Source organism: Podarcis pityusensis, assembly GCF_964106645.2.
Source record: "Podarcis pityusensis genome assembly, chromosome: 8".
Classification (NCBI taxonomy): domain Eukaryota; kingdom Metazoa; phylum Chordata; class Lepidosauria; order Squamata; family Lacertidae; genus Podarcis; species Podarcis pityusensis.
This window is the reverse complement of record NC_138033.1, coordinates 30956367-30981765: the sequence shown is the minus strand read 5'-3', so window position 1 is coordinate 30981765 and position 25399 is coordinate 30956367. Positions and strand designations below refer to the sequence as shown.

The following is a 25399-nucleotide window of genomic DNA, read 5'->3' as shown; positions in this document are numbered from 1 at the left end:
CTTGCTCTGCCAGTAGGCAGGCGGATGCTTTTTTCAGATAACTGAAGGTGGTACAATGGAGTCATCCCCTGTGGCACAAACAAACACTCTGCTCTGGCACAGAGTAAAGCACACAGGAACCCCATGCCGAGTTCCTTCCTCCAAGAAGCACAACTTCTTCTGCAAACTCCTGACATCATGATACGGTGTGTTTCCTGCTACAGAACATTGGCCGCCCTTGGCAGCAGTTGGGCAGTGTTCAGCTTAGAGATGTCATAAGGACGTGGGCTAAGTTATGGAGAACTTGGCTGAAAGGTTGCTATTTTCAGTGTCAGCCCCACATTTTTTTATAACATGTTGCTTCAGCCTCCTTAATGGATGGTTTCTGCCATGTTTCAAAAATCTGCCAAATTCATTTGATCAGAGAGGAGTGCCAGACAAATACAAAGGGTGTGAATACAATTAACAACAATGCCTCCTTCATACCATCCTCAGCTCTCTTGAAAACTATTGCTTGTCTTCCAATCGTTTGGTTGATCACCAGGAATCATAAGATACACAACCTTTTTTGGGGGGGAGGAACCCTAGCAGTAGTTCATTCCACCACCCAGGTGAATTTCCCACATGCCTGGGCAAAGCTGTCTAGAAAAACCCAGTCTTTGGGGTTGTTTCCTCATTCTGTAACTGGACGCCATTTCCATTTCAGGATTGGGCCTCCAAGAATGATGGACCTAACTGAGCAGTTCTAAAAATGTCTTCTCAAAATCGCAGCACTTCCTGTGATTTGGACTGACTCCTCTGTTTGTGAGGGCATCACCTGACAGACTTGAGATTTGGGATTCCTTCTTTTCTTTTATATGTTAGCCAGGCTGAGGTAAAGCAATGGGAATTTGGAGTGGCTAGGAACGAAACTATGGGAGTGTTTACGAGAGACAATGTGTATTAGGCTGTGAGGCCTGATTGTTTTTGTGTGGTCTCCATAAGACTGGTGTTGGTACATGTGTGAGGAGAAGGAGCAGCTAAGGGGAGATCCCATGTTATCTGAGGCCCGAAATGGTTTGACATGAGAAGCCCACAACTGTTGGCATTACAATGGCTGCCAATTCCTCGAAAGAGGCTTGTTCCTGACTCAAACCACTGTCGAACATCAGGTCAGAGAAACCAGCACTTCTGAAATGGCTTCATTTTGAGGCACTGGTGAGGTGTACAAGAGATTACTGGATACCCACAGAAAATGAGATGCTGATTTGTCCTCCCATACAGTTCACTGTATGGCATTAGCCACTCTTCAGGCAAAATTGACAGGGTGTTCCTTATTTGCTTCTGATGTCTCTGTGGCAAACTTTGGGTTTTGAGTGTAGGCTAACAAAGATGCAGAGGAGCATGGGGGTGTCAGACAGAATAACTTTCCCTTCTGACAAAACTTCCCCCTCTTCAGCTGTTTCTTGAGTTCTCAAGGAGCTTCCAAAGTTTCCAAGAAGGCCATCCAAAGCCTTTTAGACATACCCAGGGCTTCAAGAACAGTCCTAGGCCTCACACAGTCTTGTGCAGACCCCAGAATGTGGTCAAGCATTGTTCTCTTCAGAGACAGACACAGTGGTGAAAAGGAGCTGTGTGGTGTTCTTTGGCTGATCCAGATCTCGGATTTGATTTTGTTTTCTTTTTTTTGGAGAAGAAAAAAGGTGTGGGCAACAAAAGGAAGGAAGTTCTCCCTGGTGACCTGCTGATGCAAGGTCGGCCTCCCAAGTTCCTCACTTCTTGTGGTGCATGTCCTCCATCCCGACTCGGCCCCAGACGCCTACCACAAAGGTTTCGATCTCACACTCATTTTCCCCACGGGCAATGCGGAAGTAGCCGTCCTCTCCCCAGTCCTTGCCCCACGAGTTGGCAGCAATCTGAAGCCAGAGACACAAAATTGCCCAGAAGATAACATGAGCCATTAATGGTTTCCGACAAAACAGCTTTTCACATTTATACTGCGCCGTAGCATTCATACATAGCAATCTTGTTGCCATCCTTACAGCAAGCATGCAAGGCATGTATTGTCAGTATGATCCCCATTATCTTGCAAAGAGAAAAAGAGAAGCTCACCTAAGGCTGTCAAGTGAGTTCATGGCAGAGGCGAGTTTTAAACTGGGGATTCCTGCTTTGTAACACTATCTCATAGTGGCTTTGCTACACCAAGTCTCACATTAAAATGAGGATGGGGAACCTTTTCAGCTCAACAGGCCAGATCCTGAGCCCAGTGGGTCAGTGACAGGTGGAGGGGGCACCCACCTCAGGGAACCCTTTTTCCTTTGCAGCATGGCTTGATGCCACCCGCTACCAGCTGGTTGGTGGTGACTTCAAGCCCTGCTGGGATCGGCTACATTCCAGAGTTTCCAATCAGCTGACTGGCACTGTCTTCAAGCCTCATTTACAGCAGCGCTTACTTGTAGACAGCGGGGCAGGAGAGATCCAGAGAAATAGATGTCTAGGATAACGAATAATTATTAAAAGGTCCTATAGTGTGCTTTGAAGGTATATGTTGCAGCCACTTGCTCAAGTTAAAACCAATTTAGGTCTGGGTCAGTGTCTCGATCGTCACCCCCACACTGAGTTGCTCCCTGACACCCTGTTTAATGAGCATGCATTCTGATTTGTTTTTGGGGAGATCAGATGATGATGTGTCAAGGGAGTTTTATCACACACTTCCATTTCACCATATTTTTCCTTATTGCGAGTCTGATTTCTTAGGGAAGCAGGTTTATTTCGCAAGAGTTCCAAATCAGCTTTGAGTGCACAGGCTGAATTTGCCAGGATTTGACTGAATTCCACCTGAAAACAGTGACAGTCTGGAAATGCCCTGACTGGGCACCCATCTATGCCACCTTGAACTCTATGATGGAAGACCTTAAATGAAATACCTCAAATGAACAATACCTAAATTTGTGGCAATTCCTGGTTAAGAAACGGCAGCACTCACCCAGTATTTCTGATTTGACCCATCAGGCAGCTGTTCCTCTCCCCACCTGTGACACAGAATAAAAGAGACAGCTTTGTTGAGTGGTCCTCCTTATCATGTGCTATGCAAAAGATTTCAGCCACACATTTGCACACCACCCAGGCATCTTCTGATGAAGGACAATTAACAAATATTAGGGAAACTACTTGCAAAAAAAAGTGTATATTTGGAGTAATCAGACCAAAATGCTGATGAATTTTCATGCAGATCTTAATACAGTAATAACAATATTATGTGGAAACGTGGCAAACATCTTTAAGACTGGAACAATAAGAAACCAAAATGAAATTTGACAGATTCTTCGGTCCATACTTACAAATGAAGCTGAGAGTGATAAATATTTTGCCACACTTTAACTAAAATATGATAAAGCCAAAAGTACCTGGAATAAAATATATGCTTCAGAGGCAACATCCAGTGTTTAGGCCACTAGGCAGCCCTGTTTAGGGAAGTTTTTAATGTTTGATGTTTTATCATGTTTTTAATATTCTGTTGGGGGCTGCCCAGAGTGGCTGGGGAAACCCAGCCAAATGGGTGGGGTATAAATAATAATAATAATAATAATAATAATAATAATAATAATAATAATACCCATCCTTCTTTAACATGTCAGGAAGCTGTTTTATGACAGATTTGCTCAGTGGAATGCATTTCACAAAAAATGAAGCATTGTTGTTGCTTTGATTGCTAGATTTTAACCAACCCCATTACATTCATCCTTCTGATTTGAGAAGATCATAACAAGAGACCCTCTGGACTCCAGCATCCTGTTTTCCACGATGGGACAACCAGATGCCTCTAGGAATCCTACAAGTAGCACATGGAGGGGAAAGCCTTCCTTGGAAGCTGCCCTATACCAAGTCAAACCATGGCCCATCTGGCCTAGTGTTGTCTGCACTGACTGGCAGCAGCTCTCCAAGGTTTCAGGTAGGGGGCATTCCCCATCCTACCTGGAGATGGTTCTAGGGATTGAACTTGGGACCTTCTGCATGCAAAGCAGATGCTCTACCATTCGTTATTGCCCAGAATCTGGAGGTTACAGATAAATATAATGTCTAGTAGCTGCTGGTACATGAATCTGTCTAGTCCCCTTATAAAGCCATCAAAGTTAGTGGCAGTACTTCATACTGCCTGTCTGGGAGAGATGCCCAAAGTCAGGTGTTAGCAAAGCAGGCTTGGTGTCCGACTGGAAGGGGTTTCCCATTTCATTCCTTACTGATTAGCTCAGAATCTGGTCTGTCATTTCCTTCTGCAAGCAGCTTGAGAAGATAAGCCCAAGTGGAAAAGACAGCGTGATCTAGCTGGCTGGGAGCCCTCCACTTGTTTCTCCTTAGCTTGCCCCCATAGTTCAGTGTTTTCCTTTGCCCTAAGCAGAGGCCTTTGCCCATCTCTGAGTGTTTTGATCTCAGTGTTGGAATGGGTAACTGTGGCAACATTCTGTGTACTTGCAGTCTGTGAGTCAAGTTAAAAAGACTCAAAGCATCGCCTGGTGCCAATGTTTTGTTTAGGTTTCTGCTGTATTCCCAGCTTGTTCCAATCCAGTGAGAATTCCTCGTCCCTCACACAGTATTATAAGTAGCATTATTATTATTAGCATTTCATCCACAGCAGCTTAGAAGTGAGAAGACAATCTATTCCCTTCCCTTCCCTTCAGGCTCAGTCTCCCCATTTCATCTGCGAAACGTTGGAGAGTCTTTTGCATGCTGTGGAATAAGTCTCTGAAGCCGTTTCAGTCCTGGTGAAAGAGATCTCAGAGGGGAATCTGCTCCAGCTGTGCTCAGCTCACCCAAAGAATGACTCTTTCACCCGGCTGGCGGCTGTTTGACGTCAGAGAGAAAAGTTCTCACTTCCCCCCCAAAGAGTGGCCTTATCTGGCAGTGACTTGTTCTCAAGAGCCTCTACTCTCCCCCTGCGGGGCCTCTCTTTTTAGTTTTCCTTCCTCATTCCTCGAGCAGCAGTGAGCTGGCATGGATCAAACTCCGCTGTCCAGTCAGTGCCCACCAAATGAGGGAAAGTGGAGAGGAAGCCACGTGGCCCCGCGGAGAGGAAACATGTTGAACACCCTATGGTGCCCACCATCAAACACACACACACACACAGACAGAGAGAGAGAGAGAGAGAGAGAGGCAGAGTAAGCTCCAAAGAGTCACAAGGCCAGGCAGTCATCAGGGGTCCAAGAAGAGCCACAAAGAGGAAGGAGTAATATGAGGAAATTCTGCCCCCTCTTCCAGGTTAAAACAGCCTGTGGAGGATGTCCTCTGCAACTGTCCCCCCAACCCAACCCTGGGAAAAGAGAGGAGGCCTTCAGAAGCACCTTTAAAAAACAAAAACAAACATTTTTCTTTACCCAAAGGTCTCCTTTATTCCTTTTTCCTGCAACTGGTGCCCTCTCCCAAATTCTGGGGCCAGGGCCAAGCTCACACACCTCTCAACCAAAACATACACAGGCCATACAGTCATACGTTCATGCCATACATTTATAGCACCATGATAGCATTTTAACCAGTCATGCCTCCCCCCCAAAGGATTCTGGGAGCTGCAGTTTGTTATGGGTGCTGAGAGCTGTTAAAGGTAAAGGGACCCCTGACCATTAGGTCCAGTCGCGGACGACTCTGGGGTTGCAGCGCTCATCTCGCTTTATTGGCCAAGGAAGCCGCCATACAGCTTCCGGGTCATGTGGCCAGCATGACTAAGCCGCTTCTGGCAAAACAGAGCAGTGCACAGAAACGCCATTTACCTTCCCACCAGAGCGGTATCTATTTATCTACTTGCACTTTGATGTGCTTTCGAACTGCTAGGTTGGCAGGAGCAGGGACCAAGCAATGGGGGCTCACCCCATCACAGGGATTTGAACCACCAACCTTCTGATCAGCAAGCCCTTGGCTCTGTGGTTTAACCCACACCCGCGTCCCTGAGAGTTGTTAGGAGGCCCCTATTGCCCCCACAGAGCTACCATTCTCAGAGTGGTTGAGTAGTCAATTGCTTTCATGCCCTGCTCTGAGGCTCTCAGAAGCTGCTGTCTACTGTGGGAAACAGAACACTCGACTGAACCGGCCCTTGTCATGATCCGGTAGGACATAACATGTGAGAATACCATGCAATTGGATATTCCTGTGATCAGTAGAAAGGCAGCCCCTGAACCAACCAACATTACCCCCTCAAGCAATATCCCTCACCCAGTGACTTTGACAGAATGGGTGCCGTGCCGTCGGTACTGTTCTGGCTTCCCGGCAGCTACAGATGTGTGCCGATAAATGCCACTTCTATACATGAAGAAGTCTTCATGCACCTCCATGATGGCTGTACAAGAAGAGAAAGGAGATGAAGTAAGCAACAGGAAAAAGTCGGCAGGCACAGACCCTCCACCTCTGACGTCGACTTCACCACCAACCCTTTGGAGGCCTGTCTGCACTACAAACGTGTATCAGTTTTATAACTCTCTTGGCTTGCACATTCACACTTGCATATGTGCACCCCAAAGGATCCTAGTAATTGCAATCTGGCTGAGAATCCTGTTAAGGGTTCTTACACTCACAAAGCCAGAATTTCTTCAGAAGGTGGAATTGTTAAGCAGGTTTGCTGTGTGAACACACCATTTAGAATTCTACGATAGGCATACCGGCTGAATTTCCGTCAAGAAGCAGGTGTGCATTTCTGCACTATGGATGATGGAGCTGATCATGGGGGCCAGAAAGGATTGTGATTGGGCTTGCAGGGCTTGGAAGGCAGGAGGTAAAACTTGGGCTAGTGGTGGTGATACCCATTGCTAGTAGTCTGTGGGTTGTGTGCTTCCACTTTTGAAAGTCAGTGTGGCATTGTGAACAGAATGCTGTACTTGAATAGGAGGGAGCAAATTAAGATCAACTGACCCTAACGCAGGGTTATATCTAACTACGTTTTACTCAGAGCTGCTCCATTGTGATTAATAGGCCTAGCTTAGTCTTGCTCATTCACTTTTATGGATCTACTCTGAGTAGGACTAGCACTGGCTACAAACCATGTTCATCTATCATCATCATCATCATCCTACTACTATACTACTACTACTACTATTATCCTTTTGAGATTTAGACCATTGAAATTAATTTATTTTTCTTTCTTTCCATCTGTGAAACTTTTGAACAACTTTGTGGTGCTGAACGTCCAGTGTGCTCTGCTTTAAATGACAAGGACATGGCTTTCATAATATCTAGCTCCGGACTCAAATTAAGCCCTCCACCCCCTCCCACCCAATGGCAAAACTGTTTGTATGTAGTGTTATATGTATATCAGCACAACCCTTCCAAGATTGCTGGTGCTGGTGAAATGGAGCAAACATCTTCCATGTGTTCAAAGAACATGTGAAAGGATTACACAGGCTGCCCCCTTCCTTGCTGATGCACCCAAGAATGCCCCCCTCCAACTATGTGCATGAAGCTTCTCTATGCAAGGGAGGTGGGTCATGACTGGACCTCTGATCATAGAGTCTCTTCCCACATGTGATGAATGCACCGGTGGCAGAGGGACACACAATTCCCTATTAATGCATGTGGGTTTTCTTCTGTCTTACATCACTGTCTCAGAAATCTCAGTCATAGAGATCTGTGAACCACTGAAATCCAGAGTCCAACTCCCTCAAGCTTAATCATTGATAATTTTCTAACGGAAGGTCTGTCTTGATTGTGCCTATCCTAAAGATCATAAACCAACTTCTACTGGGTTTTTTATCTCTGAGGGTTACAGGAGCATTGCTGGTTGCTGTGATGGAGGCATTTTTTTTGTACAAAATATGAAAAGACAGCATTTTGGGGAGCTGGCTTCCTGTTCTCATCATTGTGTCTTCCATACTGGGCACCACAGCACTGTAAATAATCATTTCTACATCAGGCTGGCACTGGGGATGAGACTGCCAAGTCTATGACCTCTTCCTGGCCAGGATATAGCACTGGAGCTAAGGTTCTAAATGCTCAGGTAACCTGCTCTTCCTCAAAGTGCTTTCTGGAAAAGCTCTGAAGCTACAAATCTCTCGGGGTTTTTTCCTGGGGGAGATCCATAGCTCACCTTGCACTGGTCCATTCTCCATTAACTCCTTCATGATCTCTTTCTCCTGCAAGCAGACGGAAGAGTAGCAAGGCATTTTACAAACATATCATAAACAGCTTTAAAAACCCTATAAAAAGAAAGATACTTTGTAAAATTTCCTCCCAAGATTCTCCACCATTTTTGATGGCAGATCCCCCTGACAGCACCCCAGAAGGATGCATAGGCTAGGACTTGGTAGAAGAGGCAAAAGGTGGTCAGGCTGCCAGCATAGTTGAAGCTGCACCGTGCAACAGGAAAATACAGCTTTGTGACAAAAGAAAGAAAATCCACTACTGCAACTTTTAAGAGTGATCCCCACCACAAATAAAGTACTGGGACCCTGCCCGCCCCCACCACAAATATAGATGTGCCCACCAATAGGATAGAGGATTTAAAGAGGCCATTTGTGCACAGCTCTAGCTTGAAAACCCTGCCCAGAACCATCAGCTGTGCTCAGCCCAACCTCTACAGCACTCACGTTAGAGGAGAGGCGATACGCAGGGGTGGACTGGAAGATCTCATTGGAGTCCGTCCATGGGTTGGGGCAGCGTGCTGTGGCTTGTCTCTTGCCCCGGCCTGTGGAGCGGCTATGCATCATGCAAGGGATTGCAGGCGGGGTGCTGTCTTTTTCCTGGCTTGTGAAAGGGTAGCATTCATCCGTCACCACTCTGGAAGACCGAAGGTGGGGGAGAGGGAAAGGAGAAAAGTATGAGATTTTGTAGGTAACTGAATGGCTTATGTGGAGACTTGCTCACTCCCAAGGGTGATGTTAAGAACATGGTCTGTATGTACCTTAAAAAAAAAAAACCCTCTAACTAGGAGTCACCCAGGATGGGGATAGCATGAACAGGGAGGTGATTATTTAACCCTTCCCTCCTATAGAAATGGAAGGGGGAAGGGATTCACCCCCCTAATCAGGAACACAGTATGGGGGGACAATTTAAAAACACCTTCCTCCTGTGTTATGGTCCTGATCTTCCATCCCTTGGCCCCTCTCAAAGCTGCAGTTATTTATAGATTTTTTTAAGATACAAGCAATGCCAACCCACCTGCCTAATGCCACGAGTTGTTCAGCTTTAAGTCTTTACATGCAACTCCTTCAAGACCCTTCCATTCCCACCCTTCCTCCCCCCCCCACCTGACATCCCTTGCTAGTTGTGTTGATACTTTTCCTAGCCTTCTAGCCTTCCCAGCCATCAAAGGCTAATAGCCCCAGCCCTCCAGCCCTATAACAATGCCAGACCAGTATTGCCTAGCAGTTTTCAAGGAGAGTAATGGAGGCTGGTCTTTCGTGAAAGACAATATGTACATAGGAAGTTGCCTTATTCAGAGTCAAGCCACAGGTCCATCTAGCTCATTAGACAGTAATATGCCAAGGAACTGTTCTACCGTTGAACTTTGTTTCTTCCCCATGACTACTCTTGCGTGCATTTTTTTTAAAAAAAAATTGGGGGGTGGGGGAATTCCTATTCCATGCCCGCTGGTGGTGAAACACCCCATGCAGACTCATTGTGCAGTGGATGTAAACTCCCCAGAATCTTCTGCAATGCACTGGGCTTCCATGGTATATATATGTAGAGGTGGAAAGTCTGAACGTCACAGTTCTCTAATTCAACAGCCTGCTGTAAAATGATGATGCCTGAACATTTGAGTTTAAGTCAAATTCAGCATATGATCCCTTTGTTCTTCCTACCTTCATGGTCTCACGGCTGAGCCAAAACTGGGGGCCTGGCAGAATCTGGGAGATCCAAAAGGGTTTTGGAAAGCCTCCAGAGCTATACTAGGCCATGCCACATTTGCACAGAGACCATTTCTGTCCCGTGCAGGTTGACAACCTCATCAACTTGCATTGCTACACCAGGTTCCATTTCTGAATGTGACAAAGTGGACTTTTCTGCACAAACTCACCCTCTCCTGCGCAGGAACCACCAGGCCCCATCAATTCGGCCCCCGCTACAGCCTTGCTGGTTGCGAGTGTTGCAGGAGAGGAGGTTCTGGGGCGATAAAGCGGGAGTCATGTGTCCCATGGAGTGGATGGAGATCCTGTCCGAGGCCACCGCTGGTGAGAAGACACATGTGGTTAGAAGTCTGGAGAGCTAGTAATGAGGATGAAGGTGGTTTCTTGAATCACAGGAGCATTAGCATTGTGCTACAGTAGCATGCAGTTGATGCAGTTCTCCTATTTGGATTTTCAAAGCATAAGGAATCTCCAGATTTAGGGAGGAGAAAGTGAGGGGCAGCAGTAGTAGGAAGAGAACACCGGATGGATGAGAGGGAACTAAAGGGGACACCAGGGGTTCACAATCTGCATTAAGATGAGGTATGTCTGGCCCCTCTATGTGTGAGAACAGCTTGTACAGGGAAGTCTAGGGCGTTGCTTGAAAGACTATGAGTGATGCCCTCTCAAGAACTACTGTTCCCAGAGTCCCTTAGCATCAGTACAATGGAAGGAAGAGGCAACAGAGTGTCACAGCAGGAGGGTGGGACAAGCACAGTGATAATAATCAGGGACACAGACATGCCAAGGATGTTGGAAAGGAGCCAGTACTGCTATTAAGATTTACAGGCCTCTGAAGATGTGTGAGTCAATGGATGAGGCCCATTCCCAGAGCACCTAGAAGAACTGACAGTAGATTGCCAGGTACAGAAAACCATAGCTGTCAACTTTTCCGTTTTCTTGCGAGGAATCCTATTCGGAATAAGGGAATTTCCCTTAAAAAAGGGAAACATTGACAGCTATGACAGAAAACATCTGTATGGGAACAGGTTAGCCTAGCCTACCCCACCCCAAAGTAGAGCATCAGGAGGGTAGCAGAAGACATGCCCTCTCCCTGCTCCATCATTGTTATGGCACATTCTTTCCACCTGTGAGGTGGGGTACCTGCAGTAGAAAAGGCCCAGGATCCAGCACAGTTGCCCTGGTCCAGCGGTTCGTGGATCATTCGTGGCCACTTCTCAGCAGCGTTGAAATGGGAAGGCAGCACCTCATTGGCATCCATATTCATCTACAGAAAGAGGGGAAAGAAGGAGAAGGAAGTCACTAGAGAGAAGGGAAATGTACCCAGGATTCACAGTGGAAACAGCAACAGGAATCAGGCCAGGGATATTCATATCTTGCAACAGGCTCGCCTCGGTTGCTGCTTCAAGATACTCACTGAGGCAGAATTGTTGGTCTTCTGCTCCAATTTAGTGCTAAAGAGCAGGTTTTCCAGGTAAAAGTAGCAGGGCAAAGGCAAAGCCGCCCAGACCCGTGCCTAGACAGCATGGGACAAGCGGAAAAGCTCTTGAACCCCTTGTTTTCTAGCACAGGCAGACTAAGCAGAACAAGCCCTGAGAGTCAAGAAACCAGAACACAAGCTGTGTAAAACTTCCTGCCCTTTCCTGCATCTTCCTCTCCCAGCTTACATAACCTTGAAAGTCCCCACGTTGCTCAGTCTCAAAGCAACAAGAGCAAGAGCAAAAATTGCTCAGGCTTGGAATCATGTCCTGTTCTGTTGACGGACAGCTTGTGCTCGTAGCCCAACAGACAAGGTCTCGTTGCTTCCCTTGCTGGAAAAGCGGGGCCTTCAGTCCAGCCTGGCCTCTTCCCTTTCCTTGTTCTAAAAGAGAGCAGAGATCTGGGGGCCACCCTGGCTTGATTCCTCTGACATTTCAGCCGGCTTCCTTTGGTCTGGTGTTTGCTTTAGGGGAGCAGATTACGTCAGGGATAATGCACTGCTGAATCAGCAGCCTCTGCTGATGTCCTGAGGGGCTGCAGTGGCCTTCCCAGGAGTGGGAAAGAACAACACAGCCAGAAAAAGAAAGGACATGTGTCCTCTCCCCCTGAAACCACCCTCATCCCGAGGACTGAAATTGCTGAAGCAGCTGAGTTTGTTTGCAAACATCTCCAGGGCCCCTGAAGTCTCTGGATTGTTTTGTAGATTGTATGATTGATGGTGAATTTGTAATGTTCTATTATGTTCTATTGTGTTAGTGTTATTTGTTGTTTGTAAACTGGTTTGGGATTCATTTGAATGAAAAGCGACATAGAAATACAATAAATCAAATCAAACCCTTCTCTTAACAAAGTCACATATCTTCCCTCTTTTCCCCACAAAAAAGTGTAAGTGACCTCCCTCTAATATTGTTGTAGATTGTAAGCAGGGCCTTTTTCCAGCTGGAACTCACCAGAACTCAGTTCTGGCACCTCTCAGGTGGGCACCATTGTCCTTATAAGTGAACAAGGGAGGCGTTCATGGTGAGTTCCGGCACCTCTTTCCCTAGAAAAATAGCACTGATTGTAAGCCTTCCTGATTTAGAGCTCAGCGTTCCAGGCCATCCTCATTACTGCCACTGTAAGGACTGGATGCCTGACTAGATGGGCTTTGGGCCTGATCCAGTAGACACTCCATGTTTTCTCCCCCCCCCTTTTTTTTTTAATTACTGTCAACAGGTAACAAAAACAGGCTTGAAACTGACCTCTCAGAAGTCAGAGGGGTAACTGGGTGTGAGTTTCAGAGCTCTAAGAGCTACGTGCCTGAAATCAGTCCCTTGTCCCTTCTGACACAACTGGGAAAATTATGCACATGTTCTTTTGTATTTAATTTTACACTGTCCTGTGCTCAGAAGTGCAGAGGAAGAAAACTCCCAGGCTTTGGACTGAAGAAGCGCAGAATGAGCCTTTCTGGATCATCCACCAAGCGAGACTTACATGGAGTTCATTCATGTTCATGACAGCAGTGGGGGGTTTGATGGTGCCAAGGCGATACTGGATGCCCTCCTCTAGCGTCATGCCCCAGAACTGGCTGTAGTTGGAGGCTGTCCAGCTAAAGAAAGATGGAAGAGACTCCATTGAGAAGATGAACCTTTGCTCAGAGAGACCCTGAGAGATCCATTAGAGAGGGTGCCAGCATTCGGAACTAACCAGCTACCTTGGTAAGAAAACACCGCCATTTCATAGTTCTTGGATAATATGACAAGCCAGCTCCCTTTCCTCTTGGCATTCTTCCTTGACTCAGAACTGGCATGCAATTTAAAGGGAGACTCTGCCTGCTCAGTCTGCCCAGGAAGGGTGAGAACCCCCCAATTCGCAAAGAAACGAATTGATTGCTGTGGCGTTTTGAAGAACTGGAATGTAATATAAAACAATAATAATCAGTTCTAATTCTGAACATGGTGTCCCTGTGCCAACAGAACTGGAGTCAAACCACTGAGAACTCACCACTGAGAAACAAAATGGAGGCATTGGTATGCTCAGCTGAATACTGAGGTATGCAACTTTCGGAACACTACTGTGCCATTACATAATGGGCATATAAGCACCACTTTATGTCAGATATATACTGACCACCACATGTATCTTATAAGTTTCCAGCTTCTACCCAGAACAGACCACAAAAACCACTGTCTGCATTCTGCCATCAAGCTCTGTGATACAACCACATCTGTTTTAACCCATTGGATAGAGACTCACAACTGGAATTCCTTATTAGACTACAAACACTTAGAGATTTTATTGCAATCAAGCTGTATATAAATGTTGCTAAATAAATCAATACAGTACACACACACACACACACACACACACACACACACACACCACAAAGTGAAAATTCAGATCAGCAAAGCCAGACAGGTACCCAGAAAGGACTTATTCTACAACAGGACTAGATGACGCGGCTTCTTGTTACTTGTAGTTCCCAGCTAAATCCACTCCAAGAAGCTACAGCCCATCCTCGACAAAGGTACCTCCCTCTCACTGGCCTTGGGTGGTAGGTCTTACTTACAGACACATCCTCAAGCTAGCACAGCTCCTCTCCAAGAATAATAAGCCACAGACACAAACACAGGGACCAGACCCTGCAACAGACCCAGGTTCCAATCCTATCTCCACAGCTCCTCAGAAAACACTACTGCAGATCCTAATAATGTCAGCCAGAATGTCAAGAGGACACTGTCCAGCTCATCTTACATGACGACAATCTCTCGTTTGCCAGCGATGTCTTTCTGCATCCTACATAAGAGCAACAGAACAACCACTGTGCAAAAAGTATAAATGGACATAAACTTGACACTTGAAATAGCAATTTAAAACACACACACACAAAAAAGCCCAACAACTGTAGGGGACCATTTCAGTGTACTTGGACACTCTGCCATGAACCTTGCTCTTGAACAGAGGAACTTCAAAAGAAAACTGAAGCATGAAACCAATGAATCACAGTTTTCCTAGAGGTACCATTTTTCAAGAGCTTCAAGTCTACTAGCTTCAAGTCTACTAGCTGCGTTAAATCAGGATAATGGGTTGACTCTTCAGGTGAGCTTGGGGGACAAGATCCATGAGGGTCCTAGCTTGGGTTCCACAGACCCCCTGGGCCACTCCCCTCAGGTGTGGTATCAGGAACTTGTTCCAGGCCTTACAACATCTCCACATCCAGCCAACCTATCCTTTTATGACACTGAGGTCAAGGCTGGAGCAATGGCAGCTTTTTCTTTAGGCTTATTCCTTCCTGCCCACAGCTTTGACCACAAGCCGCAAAATGGTGGATATGTGGCTCCACTCCTCACGATCGCTACACTTCCCTTGGAATGGAGACCACCAACTTTTGTTGGACGCCTCCTCCCTAGCAGCCTGCTTGATTCGTCAAATTGAGGTTCTTCTTCTTACCCATAATTCCCTCTGTTGATGGCATCTATCATATCCCCATTGATGAGGCAAGCGTGGTTTTCACAGGACCATCGCCCATTTCCTTCGCAAGTGCTGAGAAGAGAAGACATGGGAAACGTTAGATATACGAAGCTATGGAAGGGTGGTGAGCTAGTAGCCAAAGGCAGATACTTCCAGAAGTCTAGATCCAGCAGTGGCCTGCGAGGTGGTGTGGAACTGCCCTCCTGACACCAGCTTTGCTGACACTTACCTGAATGCAGTGAGCTTGGGCAGAATGATGATGCCATTGGGGCTGTGCTGGCCCACTGGCAGAGCCAATCCAACACTGGTGTGCCCAAGCAACTTCAACCTTGCCGCCAACCTGCTTTACACCAGAGCTTGCCAATGCATTGCGTGAAGGTGCCATAGCACCCACCAAGGTCTTCCCTGGCAAACCACCTTGCAGGTTAAACTGAGCAACTCATCAGTGAGCAGTACGGAATTCTTCATGTTTGTTACAAAGGACTAGTGAGCTCTAAGCTTTGTGGAACCAGGTGCAGATCACCTGAGGATCAAATTCATAACAGTACAAAGGAGATAAGTGATGAGACAGGATGGACCACAGCACAGATATAACAGAGGCAGTTCTGACTTCTATAGGAACCTGGGAAGCTGCCTTAAACTGAGTCAGAACATCAAGCTCAGTGTTGCCTACACGGATTGGCAGTGACTCTCCAGGGTTTAAGATAGAGGATATTCTCAGCCCTGCCTGGAGACACCAGGGATTGAATCTGAGACACTTTGCAGGCAAAGTAGATGCTCCACCATTTAACTACAGCCTTGCCATTTACCTTCCCACACAAGACTTTCCCCCCATCATCTTGGCCCTCTTTGCTACCACCTTTGAAGGTGCTCCAGCGTGACTACATCCAAATTCAAAGTGCAGAATCTACAAAAAGACACAGAGCTCCAAGTGAGATCCGACTAGAGCTAAGAGCTTTATTTACTTATTGGAACTGGCTCCTTTATTAAAGAAAGCTTGAGATTCTGAGGATGCTGAAAGTAAAGGGCTGTAGCTCGGTGGCAGGACATCTGCTTTGCATGCAGAATGTCCCAGGTTAAATTCAGGATCTGCAGGTGGAGCTGGGGGAGACCACTCTGAAATCCTGGAAAGCCACTGTTAGACAATTGAGTTGGATGGACACAATGGTCTGACTTGATATAAGGCACCAAAAACCTGTGTGTGTGTGTGTGTGTGTGTGTGTGTGCGCACGCGCGCACACATGCTCTTAGACCAAGCTCCCCCTGCACATGGTCTATGGCCAGGCCTTCTGCAAGCACATTGCTAGCACAAGGTGCCCTAATCCTTTTCATGAAGCCTTCAGGAAACACGGTGGCCTTGCTGACGAGGAGCCAATTCCAACATTAGCTATGCTTCATAGAACGCTTGGCATTTTCTCTCGGCCAAAAGGCACTTTAAAAAGCAACAACAATCCTTTCCCCCACCCCCTTCCCCATCCTGAAGGCAGAAAAGGTTTTGTCCTTTTACGGACCTGCCTGGCAGCAACACTCTCCCCTTAGAGTCTGCATCCTGCCAGGGCCTACTGAGCAGTTAACTGGAGCTCAGTCGGGACTCTTTGTTTTACCCTCATCTTCCCTTTGCCTTTCAGACCACAAGGAAAGCTTTGTTGCTGGATCTGGTCAAAGGTCCATCGAGTCCAGCACCATGGTGAACATAAGAACAAAAGGAAAAAAGAGTCTGCTAGATCAGGCCAATGGCCCATCTAGTTCAGGATCCTATTCTTGGAGCGGCCAACAAGATGCCCATGGGAAGCCTAGAAACAGGACCTGAGCACAATTCTGACTCCCAGCAACTGGTATTCAGAAGCATTACTGCCTCCAACCATGGAGACAGAGGCTAATAGCCACTAATAGCTTTCTCCTCCATGAATTTGTCTAATTCTCTTTTAAAGCCATCCTAGTTGGTGGTTATCACTGTCTCCTGGTGGAGTGAGTTCCATAGCTTAACCATGCTCTGTGTGTATTGTGTTTACACTAAATAATAATAATAATAATAATAATAATAATAATAATAGTTGTTGTTGCTTTATTTGCATCAGGCCCTTCTGACTGTGTTGCCCCAGCCACTCTGGGTGGCTTCCAACAAATACATAAGCATAATCAAGCATCGTCATTCATCCAGCTTATTTCAACGCATTTCCCTGTCACTTTCCTAACTGCAAAAGTCCATACAAGTTTTTAAAGCAGATTTGTTGTGGTGAGGATTTGTTAGGCAGTGCAAACTGAAAGCTCTAGCATGCGCTCAGATTCCTTCTGCCAAATGCTGACGGCCTGAAGGGAACCTTTGGCAGCAAGACTTTGACTGAAAAAAATGCTTCTGTGATCAAAGAGCCCAACTTACCAGAAGTTGCAGTTATCTCTGTAGGTTGAGCCTGCTGGGAACTTGTGTCCATTACGGATGCAGGCTGGAAAAGAGGGAACAAGGAGAAAACTGGGATGGGAAACTGAGTGCATATGGATCCATATAGATAGCAAGAAGGCTTACATTTTGGTAGAGGGGCTCAACCGCCCAATATCAGGATTCAGAGCAATATTCTGTACAACTGTTTACTGCTGTGGATGCTGGGAAAGCAATATTTAGTTAGGCTGATTGCTTGTACTAAAAGCACAGATGTCATGCTTATATGGCATTATATTTATTGTACACTTGTATTTGAATTTATCATACTCTATTGTATTTTTCTTTTCTATTTTGTCCATCACTTTGGGGGCATTTGGGCCAAAAAGCAGTATGTATGTATGTATGTATGTATGTATGTATGTGTGTGTGTACACACACACACACACACACACACACACCCCAGCCATAACCAATAGGAACCAACAATGGGGGATAGACTCCTGATTGCTGGGAATCTCTCTCCAGCTTTAGGAATGCAACCTCCATCAGAGTTTGGGAAGGCAAGACTCTGCTCCATCTAGTGGGAAGGGCAGCAGAGAAATGGTTTGGGAACCAGTTGCACAGTTTCAAACCAGCTAAAACAGATAGAGAAGAAAGAGAAAGAGCTTAGAGCACTGCTTGGGTGTAGCTGCTGGTGTTTATGGGCATCTATTAACCCCTGCCATGCTCTGATTGTATATTGTAAGCACATCAAATATTACAAAAGACATCATTAAGCCTTCAGGGCTTTATCATCCAAGCTAAACCCTGTAGCTCATTTCTTGTAACTTCTCACTAAAACATAATAAGGCATGCTGGGGGAACCGACACACTGATGTAGCCTGGCTTAATTACGTACCACTCCCTGGTTCTGGAGCAACAATAACTTACTGTTTAGAAGCTTCTCTCCCTCCATAAATGTACATGGAAAGTATGGGATAAATTCTACCCTTTTAACCTTTCCAGAGTACAAAAGGCTGGTTGAAGCTCGCAAAGGTTGAACTGTATAAAATCTCACTGTGTTCAGTAGAGTTCACACTCCTGTGCTGAGGATTTGGATCGAGAGCTCAGGGTCAAAGTTTGATTAATTAATTCAAGGCTGGAGCGTGTTTCAAATGCCATTTTCCAAGTCGGGCTTGGAAAATGTGAAGGGAGGGGCAAACCCTAGCTCTTAAGAAGATAGGAAGAGCCTGCTAGTGGCCCATTGGAGTCCAGAATGTACAGAACTTTCCTAGTTGTGTAGGGAGAGGCAAGAGGAAGGTTTCAGGCATGTAATTCTGCTCCATGAACCCTGAAACCCCTCTGCCTTCTGAGAAGTCAGTTTCAAGAAGATATGTGTTACCTGTTGGCAGTAATGTACAGAAACATAAGAATATACAAAGAGCCCTGCTGGACCAGGCCAAGGACCTCTTCTCACAGTTGCCAATCAGATGCCTACAGGGAGCCTGCAAGCAGGACCTGAGGGTAGCAGCACTCGCTGCGCCTGCAGCTTCCAGAAACTGGTATTCAGAGGCATGCTGCCTCTGACAGTGGAGGTGGAACAATGTGAATGTGATAATGCATGATCTTGTGGCAGTAACAGAAGGTGGTGTTCCTGAGCAGCTTGCAAGTCAGGAAGCCTCGTTTGAGAAGGTTGTCTCTGCCATGAACTCAGCAGCATCCCCAATGCCCTGGAGAATGGCTATCTCTCAGTGTAGGCAGTACTGTACTAGAGGGGTCAATGACCAGAAGGCAGGACATCTGGTTTGCAAATCATTTATTATTATAATTATGATTCACTTTAGGGAGAGCTGGGGATGTCCCTGGTCTATAACCCTGACAGCCATTGCCAGTCAGTGAGGATGAGGCTGAGCTAGATGGACCAATGATCTGGCTCAGCATTAGGTTGCCTCCTACGTCTCAGGATAAGGTACCTCCCAATGTGAAAAATAGCAATAAACATGACAATTTATCTGAGTATGCCCAAAGTGCTTTTTTCCCACCACTGGGGGCGGGGAAGGTGAAATAGTCCATGCACACCAAAACTTGAGAGTGTGGAATTGGTTTCCCGGCTAGGGTTTAGCACTGCTCTTTTTAGAAATTAACTGCTTGGAGTGGGGAGAAAATTTAGCCCAAAATGAAAATTTCTATTTCCCCTTTGGATTCAGCTTTGATGGGGTTAAATGTCTTATTTCAGAGGGAAGCCAGAGCCCTGAGGGAAGCTGAAGGCATTCCCCACCATCAGCCCTTCTATGAGGCGCTCAAGAGAAAGGCGCCTATTGTTTTAAGCAAGGATGGAAGGGGAAATCACATTTTCCTTAAAGGGGGTCAAGGGGATTTTGCAGCTGCTGCGGAAGTATCCCTACTGGGACTCTGGGGACTGCGATTGTGCCAAGGGCATATTTGCATGACACATCTAGTAGAGGCAGATTTAAGGACCCAAACACTGACGTCTTCAGCATGTGGGGTGAAGTGAATGGGAGAATCCCAATACAGTGGTACCTCAGGTTACATACGCTTCAGGTTACAGACTCCGCTAACCCAGAAATAGTACCTCGGGTTAAGAACTTTGCTTCAGGATGAGAACAGAAATTGTGCTCCGGCGGCACAGCAGCAGCGGGAGGCCCCATTAGCTAAAGTGGTGCTTCAGGTTAAGAACAGTTTCAGGTTAAGAACGGACCTCCGGAATGAATTAAGTACTTAACCCGAGGTACCACTGTAATAATAAATCCACACATTTAATCATAAGGTTGGTCTTTCCCAGATCAATCCAAGGGCCCAGTGTAACATTACAACAACAGCATCCTAATTATTTTATCTGTAAGCCTCCTTGAGTCCCAGTCTGGGGAAAAGGTAGGATGATGATGATCATGATCATGATCATGGTGATTTGGCCCCAACATTGGGCACTCCAAAATGCACTGCCTCTTCTCTGGCTATCTTCTCCAATGTGGTGGTGCTGGTGGAGCCTGAAGAGAGCTGTGGACCAAAATATCTAGAGGGCATTTGGTTGATGAATGTGGCTTATCCCCTTCCAGGAATTTGTCTCTAATTCTGTATTGAAGTCACCCAAAGTAAAAAAGTCATTACTACATCTTGCGGCAGTGAGTTCTGCAAATTAAATGCAGGTTGCAAGAAGAAGTGCTGCTTTCTATGCCGGCTTTCACAGCAGACATTTACCATAGAATTGTTGTTCTTCATCATTTTTTTACAAGGCATCTACACGATGTCATTATCAAAGCACTGCCAGCCTGTGTTTCCCCTGTGCTCTGTTTTCTGCAGCATTTTTTTCAGACTGCAGGAAATCCAGTTTGGGGAGGAAGGATCAGAAGAGTAGCAAGAACTCAGCCTGTCTCATCAACAACTACTGGGCACAGTTTGGATGCGTTTAGTGATGAACTGGGCAGGAGAGTCTATCGCCATGCCCCTAAACTTTGGCACACCTCCAATAGGCACCATTCTATCCATGTGCTTATTTCTTTAAGCAATCTTGGGTAGTGCTAGGAACCAACAGCCTGCCTGCTGTGACTTTCCTGCTGATCTGTTTCTACAGTCTATAGTATTAACACAGAGGAAGAGAAAACGAAAACACACACAAATGCAACCATTCATAATTGTCCAGCACACACAGCCACTTATGCCCACAGACCCTTATCTGCACAAGTCACAAACACCTATCTCAAAACATCTAACCTCCTAAACAACTTTTCTCAACCCTGTGCCCTCCAGGTGACTTGGACTACAACTCCCATCAGCACCCCAAGCAGTGTGGCCAAAGTCTGCAAAGCAGCCCACATCTGTACCCCCCTCCTCTCCCCTCAGACTCACCTCCATTGTTATATATATCTACCCACCGGTCAGGCAATCCACCCGCAAGTAACCTACCTTTCTGCACAGCAAACGGAGGTTCAATGCCCAAACAGTACTCCCAGAAATCGGGGCAGCAGTCAGAGACAGTGCGGTTGCAGAAGAGGTCGCAGTAGCAGATGGTGTCCAGGTATGGCACTGTGCAGCCATCATCCCTCCCAGGACAGCAAGCATTACGGCGTTCGCAGTAAGAGCCTCCTGCGTCCCGGATCCCGCGTTCATGCAATCCTGGGGCCAGCTCCCTCCGCGTACGAGATGCCCGGAGAACAAGGGCCTCTTCTGCCAACAGCACTGTGGCCAAGAGAGTCCAGAAGGCCTTCATTCTTCTGTTTGATCTTCTGGGATCTGCAGGTCCTGGAGAACAATGAAAAGATGGAGAATCACACAGAGGAATCGATCTCCCTTTTACACTATGTGGAGCTTGGTTGGATACATACCAACTTGTGCACCCCGTAAAATGATGCTCAAAGTGATTTACAATACAAAACAAAAACATAAAAAATTAAAGTGACCTGTTCAGTGCAATAACATCAAGGACAATACTTTCCCCCAGAAGAATAGTGTTTCCGGAACTCTGACCCAAATCCTCCAACAGAGCACCCCAAAGTGCAGTAGCAATCATGCCCCTGAAGGCAGACACTCACAGCAGGCACCAGCAGCCCTTCCCATTGATGGTCTCCCTTGGGTTGCTCTGCACCCTGCCTGGCCTGACAGTCAATCCCCTCCATGAAACATGCAGGAATGTGCAGGAACCGCGGGAGCAATTTTGCAGGGGAAGGCGGGCAGTGTTCAACATTCAAATGTTTTGCCCAACAGGATCCCTCACTTCAGCTGGCAACTCGAGAGATCCTCTGAAGAAATCCCACAGGTCTTGCCAGCATGCTCTGGGCTTCCCTTGCTAGAAGATGGTGTTCAGCTTGACCTTCAGGTATCCAGGAGCACAGGGCTGGCCAGAGCACAGTAATCATGTCTCTTACATCCTGGCTGGCCAGAGCACAGTAATCATGTCTCTCTTATATCTGTCCCAGCCATTTTCCCTGAGCCCAGGCTTTCCTAGCCAGGAATGTAACTCGGGACATTTTCCTGTTTACGCTGCCTTCAGGATGGAAAAAGAAAGCAAAAGGGTACAGCCTTGAACTCATGAACTGAGCAGCAAATGAGGAGGGGAGAGCACTGGGCGTTCTTCCAGGCTGGCTTTTACTGCAGGACAGAGACACCTCATTTTTACACCATCCTCAAAACATGATGCCAGCCTGAATTCCAGCCCCCCCCCCACCTCCAATTTAATTCAGATTTAATGAATTTCTGGGGGTAATCTGATAAGGGTATTTTTTTCCCCCTCAAGATACCTGTTGCCAATGATACATTTGGAATATGAAGCTAGAACTCCAAAGGAACTGTTTCTGAACTGTGATTGAAGTTTAAAGTTTCTCAAAAAATAAATTGGAGGAAGGATGAGCCCCCTCACCTCTCATGTTAGAAAGACTGGGTGCTGGTGTCTGCTGTGCCCCCTAGCCCCGGAAGAGGAAGACATCCTCCTTCTCTGGCATCTCCCCTGTGTCCTCCCATCTCATGGCCACCTGGGATTAAGAAGGCACCTTCTATGATCTCAGACTTCAGCAATGCAATAAGTTTTCTACTCTCAGCAGCAGCAATCTCAAGAGGAGGGCGGCTCAAGGTCAGAAGGCAAGGAAGGAATCTGGGCCTCTCCCCCCACCCCACACCTCTGCCTTGCTCTTCCAGATGCTAGGAAGTAGTGGGGCGTCATTTTGATTAACTGTCGCCTTCTGACCTCAGTCGGCAAAGTCCACGGAAACACACCGGGTGGCTCATCAATCTGAGGAGGTGGAGCGTTCAAGAACGGCTCTCATCTCGTGCAAGGCAGGGAATCTGGGCTTGTGACTGTTGGTGTGTGGCTTATCTCCCTTTGAACTGTGGTGTTTGTTATGTGACTGTACAACTATGGAAGTTTTCCAGCCCAGAGCCGGCGGCATTTCAAATGGAAGAGGATTTTTTTTTTAATTGAGTTCTTTTTTTCTTTTTTTGGTTTTTTGTTTTGTTTTGTTGTTTTTGTTTTAGTAGTGATGGGAAAAGATCTCCAAAAGACATAACTGCAAAACAGGAGAACTTTGTGCCCACTTTACAAGGGCACAGTTTACACAGTACACATAACACCATCTGCAACAGTTCCAGTCAATTCCACATCCCTCCTAGCGACACGGGATGAGTGGCACCCACACCCTAGTTCCCCACCCCAAACACAAACATTAGCAGCATGTTCTAAATTTCGCAGACAGTTATTAAATATAACCTTTCCTGGTGCACCTTTATTTAAACACATTGCTGATAAGGGAGTCCACACAAACACTTGGGACTGGGGGCCTTCCGTGGCAATCGGAACACTCCCCTCTGCTCAGACAAAACTCTTCTTCACTAAGTAAACACGGGAAGGAGAAAGAACACTTATATGTTCAAGCCCCCCCCACCCGCCCCCCCAAATACCCTTTCATTGGGGACTTCTTAAACGACATCAATTAGAATAGAACTAGAATAGAATAGAATAATTAGGGTTTCTTAAACCAGAATCCCTCCCCTTTCCTTCCCCAGTTGCCTTAGATGTGTGGGAGGCTTGGGGGAGGGGATGGTAGAGAGAATATGTAGTAAAAAAATTCCTTCTCACTTAGCAAGTTCTTTATATGGATCTTTTAAGAGATCTCCAGGATATCTGTCTAACTCGTTGCATTTTTATCCCACCCTTCTTCCAAAAAAGCTCAAGTGGTGTACATAGCTCTCTTCTGCTTCAATCCTTACAACAATCCTGTGAGGTAGGCTAGGTGGGCCCAAAGCCAACCAGTGATCTTTGTGGCTGGACAAGGATTTGAACCCAGCTCTCCTCAGTCTGACACTAACCATGACAGCACCCTGGTTTTCTTGATCCACAGACTTCTGCACCCTGACCGTTGTTTAGGAAGCTTTTAGATGACAGAACCCAAGGTGGCATGCCTATGGTTCCAAGGTGGTCAGCCACCAAGGCATTGACTAGACCCAGAGCTGCTTAGCTTCAGCAAGGTACCCTGGAACTTGATCCCAGGGATGTGCAACCCAGATGTTGTTGCACTCTGATCTGGAACCTTGATATAAATATGCTTAGCATTTTCCTTTGCAGCTTCAATTATATTATAATTGCCTAACAATTGACAACTCGATTGTTGCTCTCACCTGTGCATGTAAGCATGGTTTTAGTAAGTTGGCAACCCTAGTAAGCAGAAGCACCAAGGCCAACTTGTGCATTTGGCAACCTAGCAAATCAATGACATTCATGCACATGATACATTCACATATAATACTTAAAAAAAAAACCATACACCAATCCTCTTTATTCCATTCTATCCTGCATTCCCCCCCCCCCCCAATTTTTCTGTGATAGAACTTTCGGGTGGTCAGTCAAATATGATGGGAGTTGGAGTCTGGAGGGCCACGAAGGAACATAGACCAAATCACACCTTTGTCCACCTAGCTCAGTATTGCACACACTGGCTGGCAGCTCTCTTCAGACGGGGGACATCCCCAGCCCTGTGTAGAGATGCTGCGGGGTTGCGGTTGAACCCAAGACATTCTGCATGCAAAGCAGATGCTCTCCCCACGGAGTTACAGCCCTGTACCCCACACGTTTCCCCATCCCTGCCCTACTCCACGTTTCACACCTGGCCGTGTAACACTTACCCCACCAGCTTCCCAGGTTCAGAGGAGCCTCAACAGGAGAACAGCCTCGCCTTCCTGCCCCGGTGATGCTCAGGCTCTGGCCAAGTTGGATCGCTTTTCACCCGGAGAGGAGCAGCCGAAGGGAAGGGCGGCGGCATACCAGAGAGGCTGATCTCCTGAAGAATCAGTCGCGCAGGAGAAGGCGCGGGCTTCGTGGACCTGAAGGGGGTGTGAGCTGCAGCTCTGGCGCTCGCAGGCAGGCAGGCAGCCGTTGCTCCTCGCCGAGGAAAAGTCCCTGGCAGGGGCGGCAGGAGCGGGCGGACGTCTCTCTCGCACTGCTGACCGGAGATTCAAGCGCCTCTTATGTACGCTTCCCAGCCCACCGGCTCCCTCGATCCAGTCCCGGCAACCAAGCCTGCCGCCTGCCTCTCCGACCCGCCCAGCTTTACGCAGGGGCAGCGCGGAGGACCCTTCTGGGGTGGGGCGTGCAGTGGTAGTTTTTCCTAGTGGTGAGAGACGCAGCGCTAGGAAGGGACATTCCCCTTCCCTTCCTCGCTTTCTTTTTTTAAACGGTCGGCTTTTATCTGCTTTTAAAGCCTCTTTTTATCGTTATTTTTAATGACTATTTTATCCTGTTATGTAAGCAACTTAGAGCTAGTTGTTGACTAAGCGTAATACAGTTGATTGGTTTTTTTTAAATAATAATAAAAATAATAATAAT

General features: G+C 46.8%; 1 protein-coding gene across 2 annotated transcripts; it reads right to left on the bottom strand.

Annotated features, from left to right (window-relative positions):
• Window positions 1-1147: 1147 nt before the first annotated feature.
• TINAGL1 (tubulointerstitial nephritis antigen like 1) lies at window positions 1148-25090 on the bottom strand. Of its 2 annotated transcripts, none has more exons than XM_081019625.1 (12): window positions 24700-25090; window positions 20995-21330; window positions 17092-17155; window positions 14691-14783; window positions 12735-12849; window positions 10926-11049; window positions 9953-10103; window positions 8523-8712; window positions 8024-8069; window positions 6160-6283; window positions 2945-2990; window positions 1148-1874 (listed from the first exon to the last, which is right to left on the bottom strand). In XM_081019625.1, the coding sequence occupies exons 2-12, from the start codon at window positions 21296-21298 to the stop codon at window positions 1731-1733; spliced, it is 1401 nt and encodes a 466-aa protein (XP_080875751.1). In that variant the 5' UTR covers window positions 21299-21330; window positions 24700-25090; the 3' UTR covers window positions 1148-1730. The 2 variants fall into 2 exon arrangements, with proteins under 2 accessions (XP_080875751.1, XP_080875750.1); XM_081019624.1 differs by lacking the exon at window positions 24700-25090 and adding an exon at window positions 22445-22466.
• Window positions 25091-25399: the final 309 nt, after the last annotated feature.

What these genes read in the sequence shown, in the direction of transcription:
- TINAGL1 (XM_081019624.1), bottom strand. An exon ending in AGAGATAACTGCAACTTCTG is followed by an intron (nt 14,784 to 17,091) that starts GTAAGTTGGGCT and finishes TTCTCTTCTCAG; the next exon opens with CACTTGCGAAGGAAATGGGC. An exon ending in CATTCTGTCAAAGTCACTGG is followed by an intron (nt 2,991 to 6,159) that starts GTGAGGGATATT and finishes TCTGTGTCACAG; the next exon opens with GTGGGGAGAGGAACAGCTGC.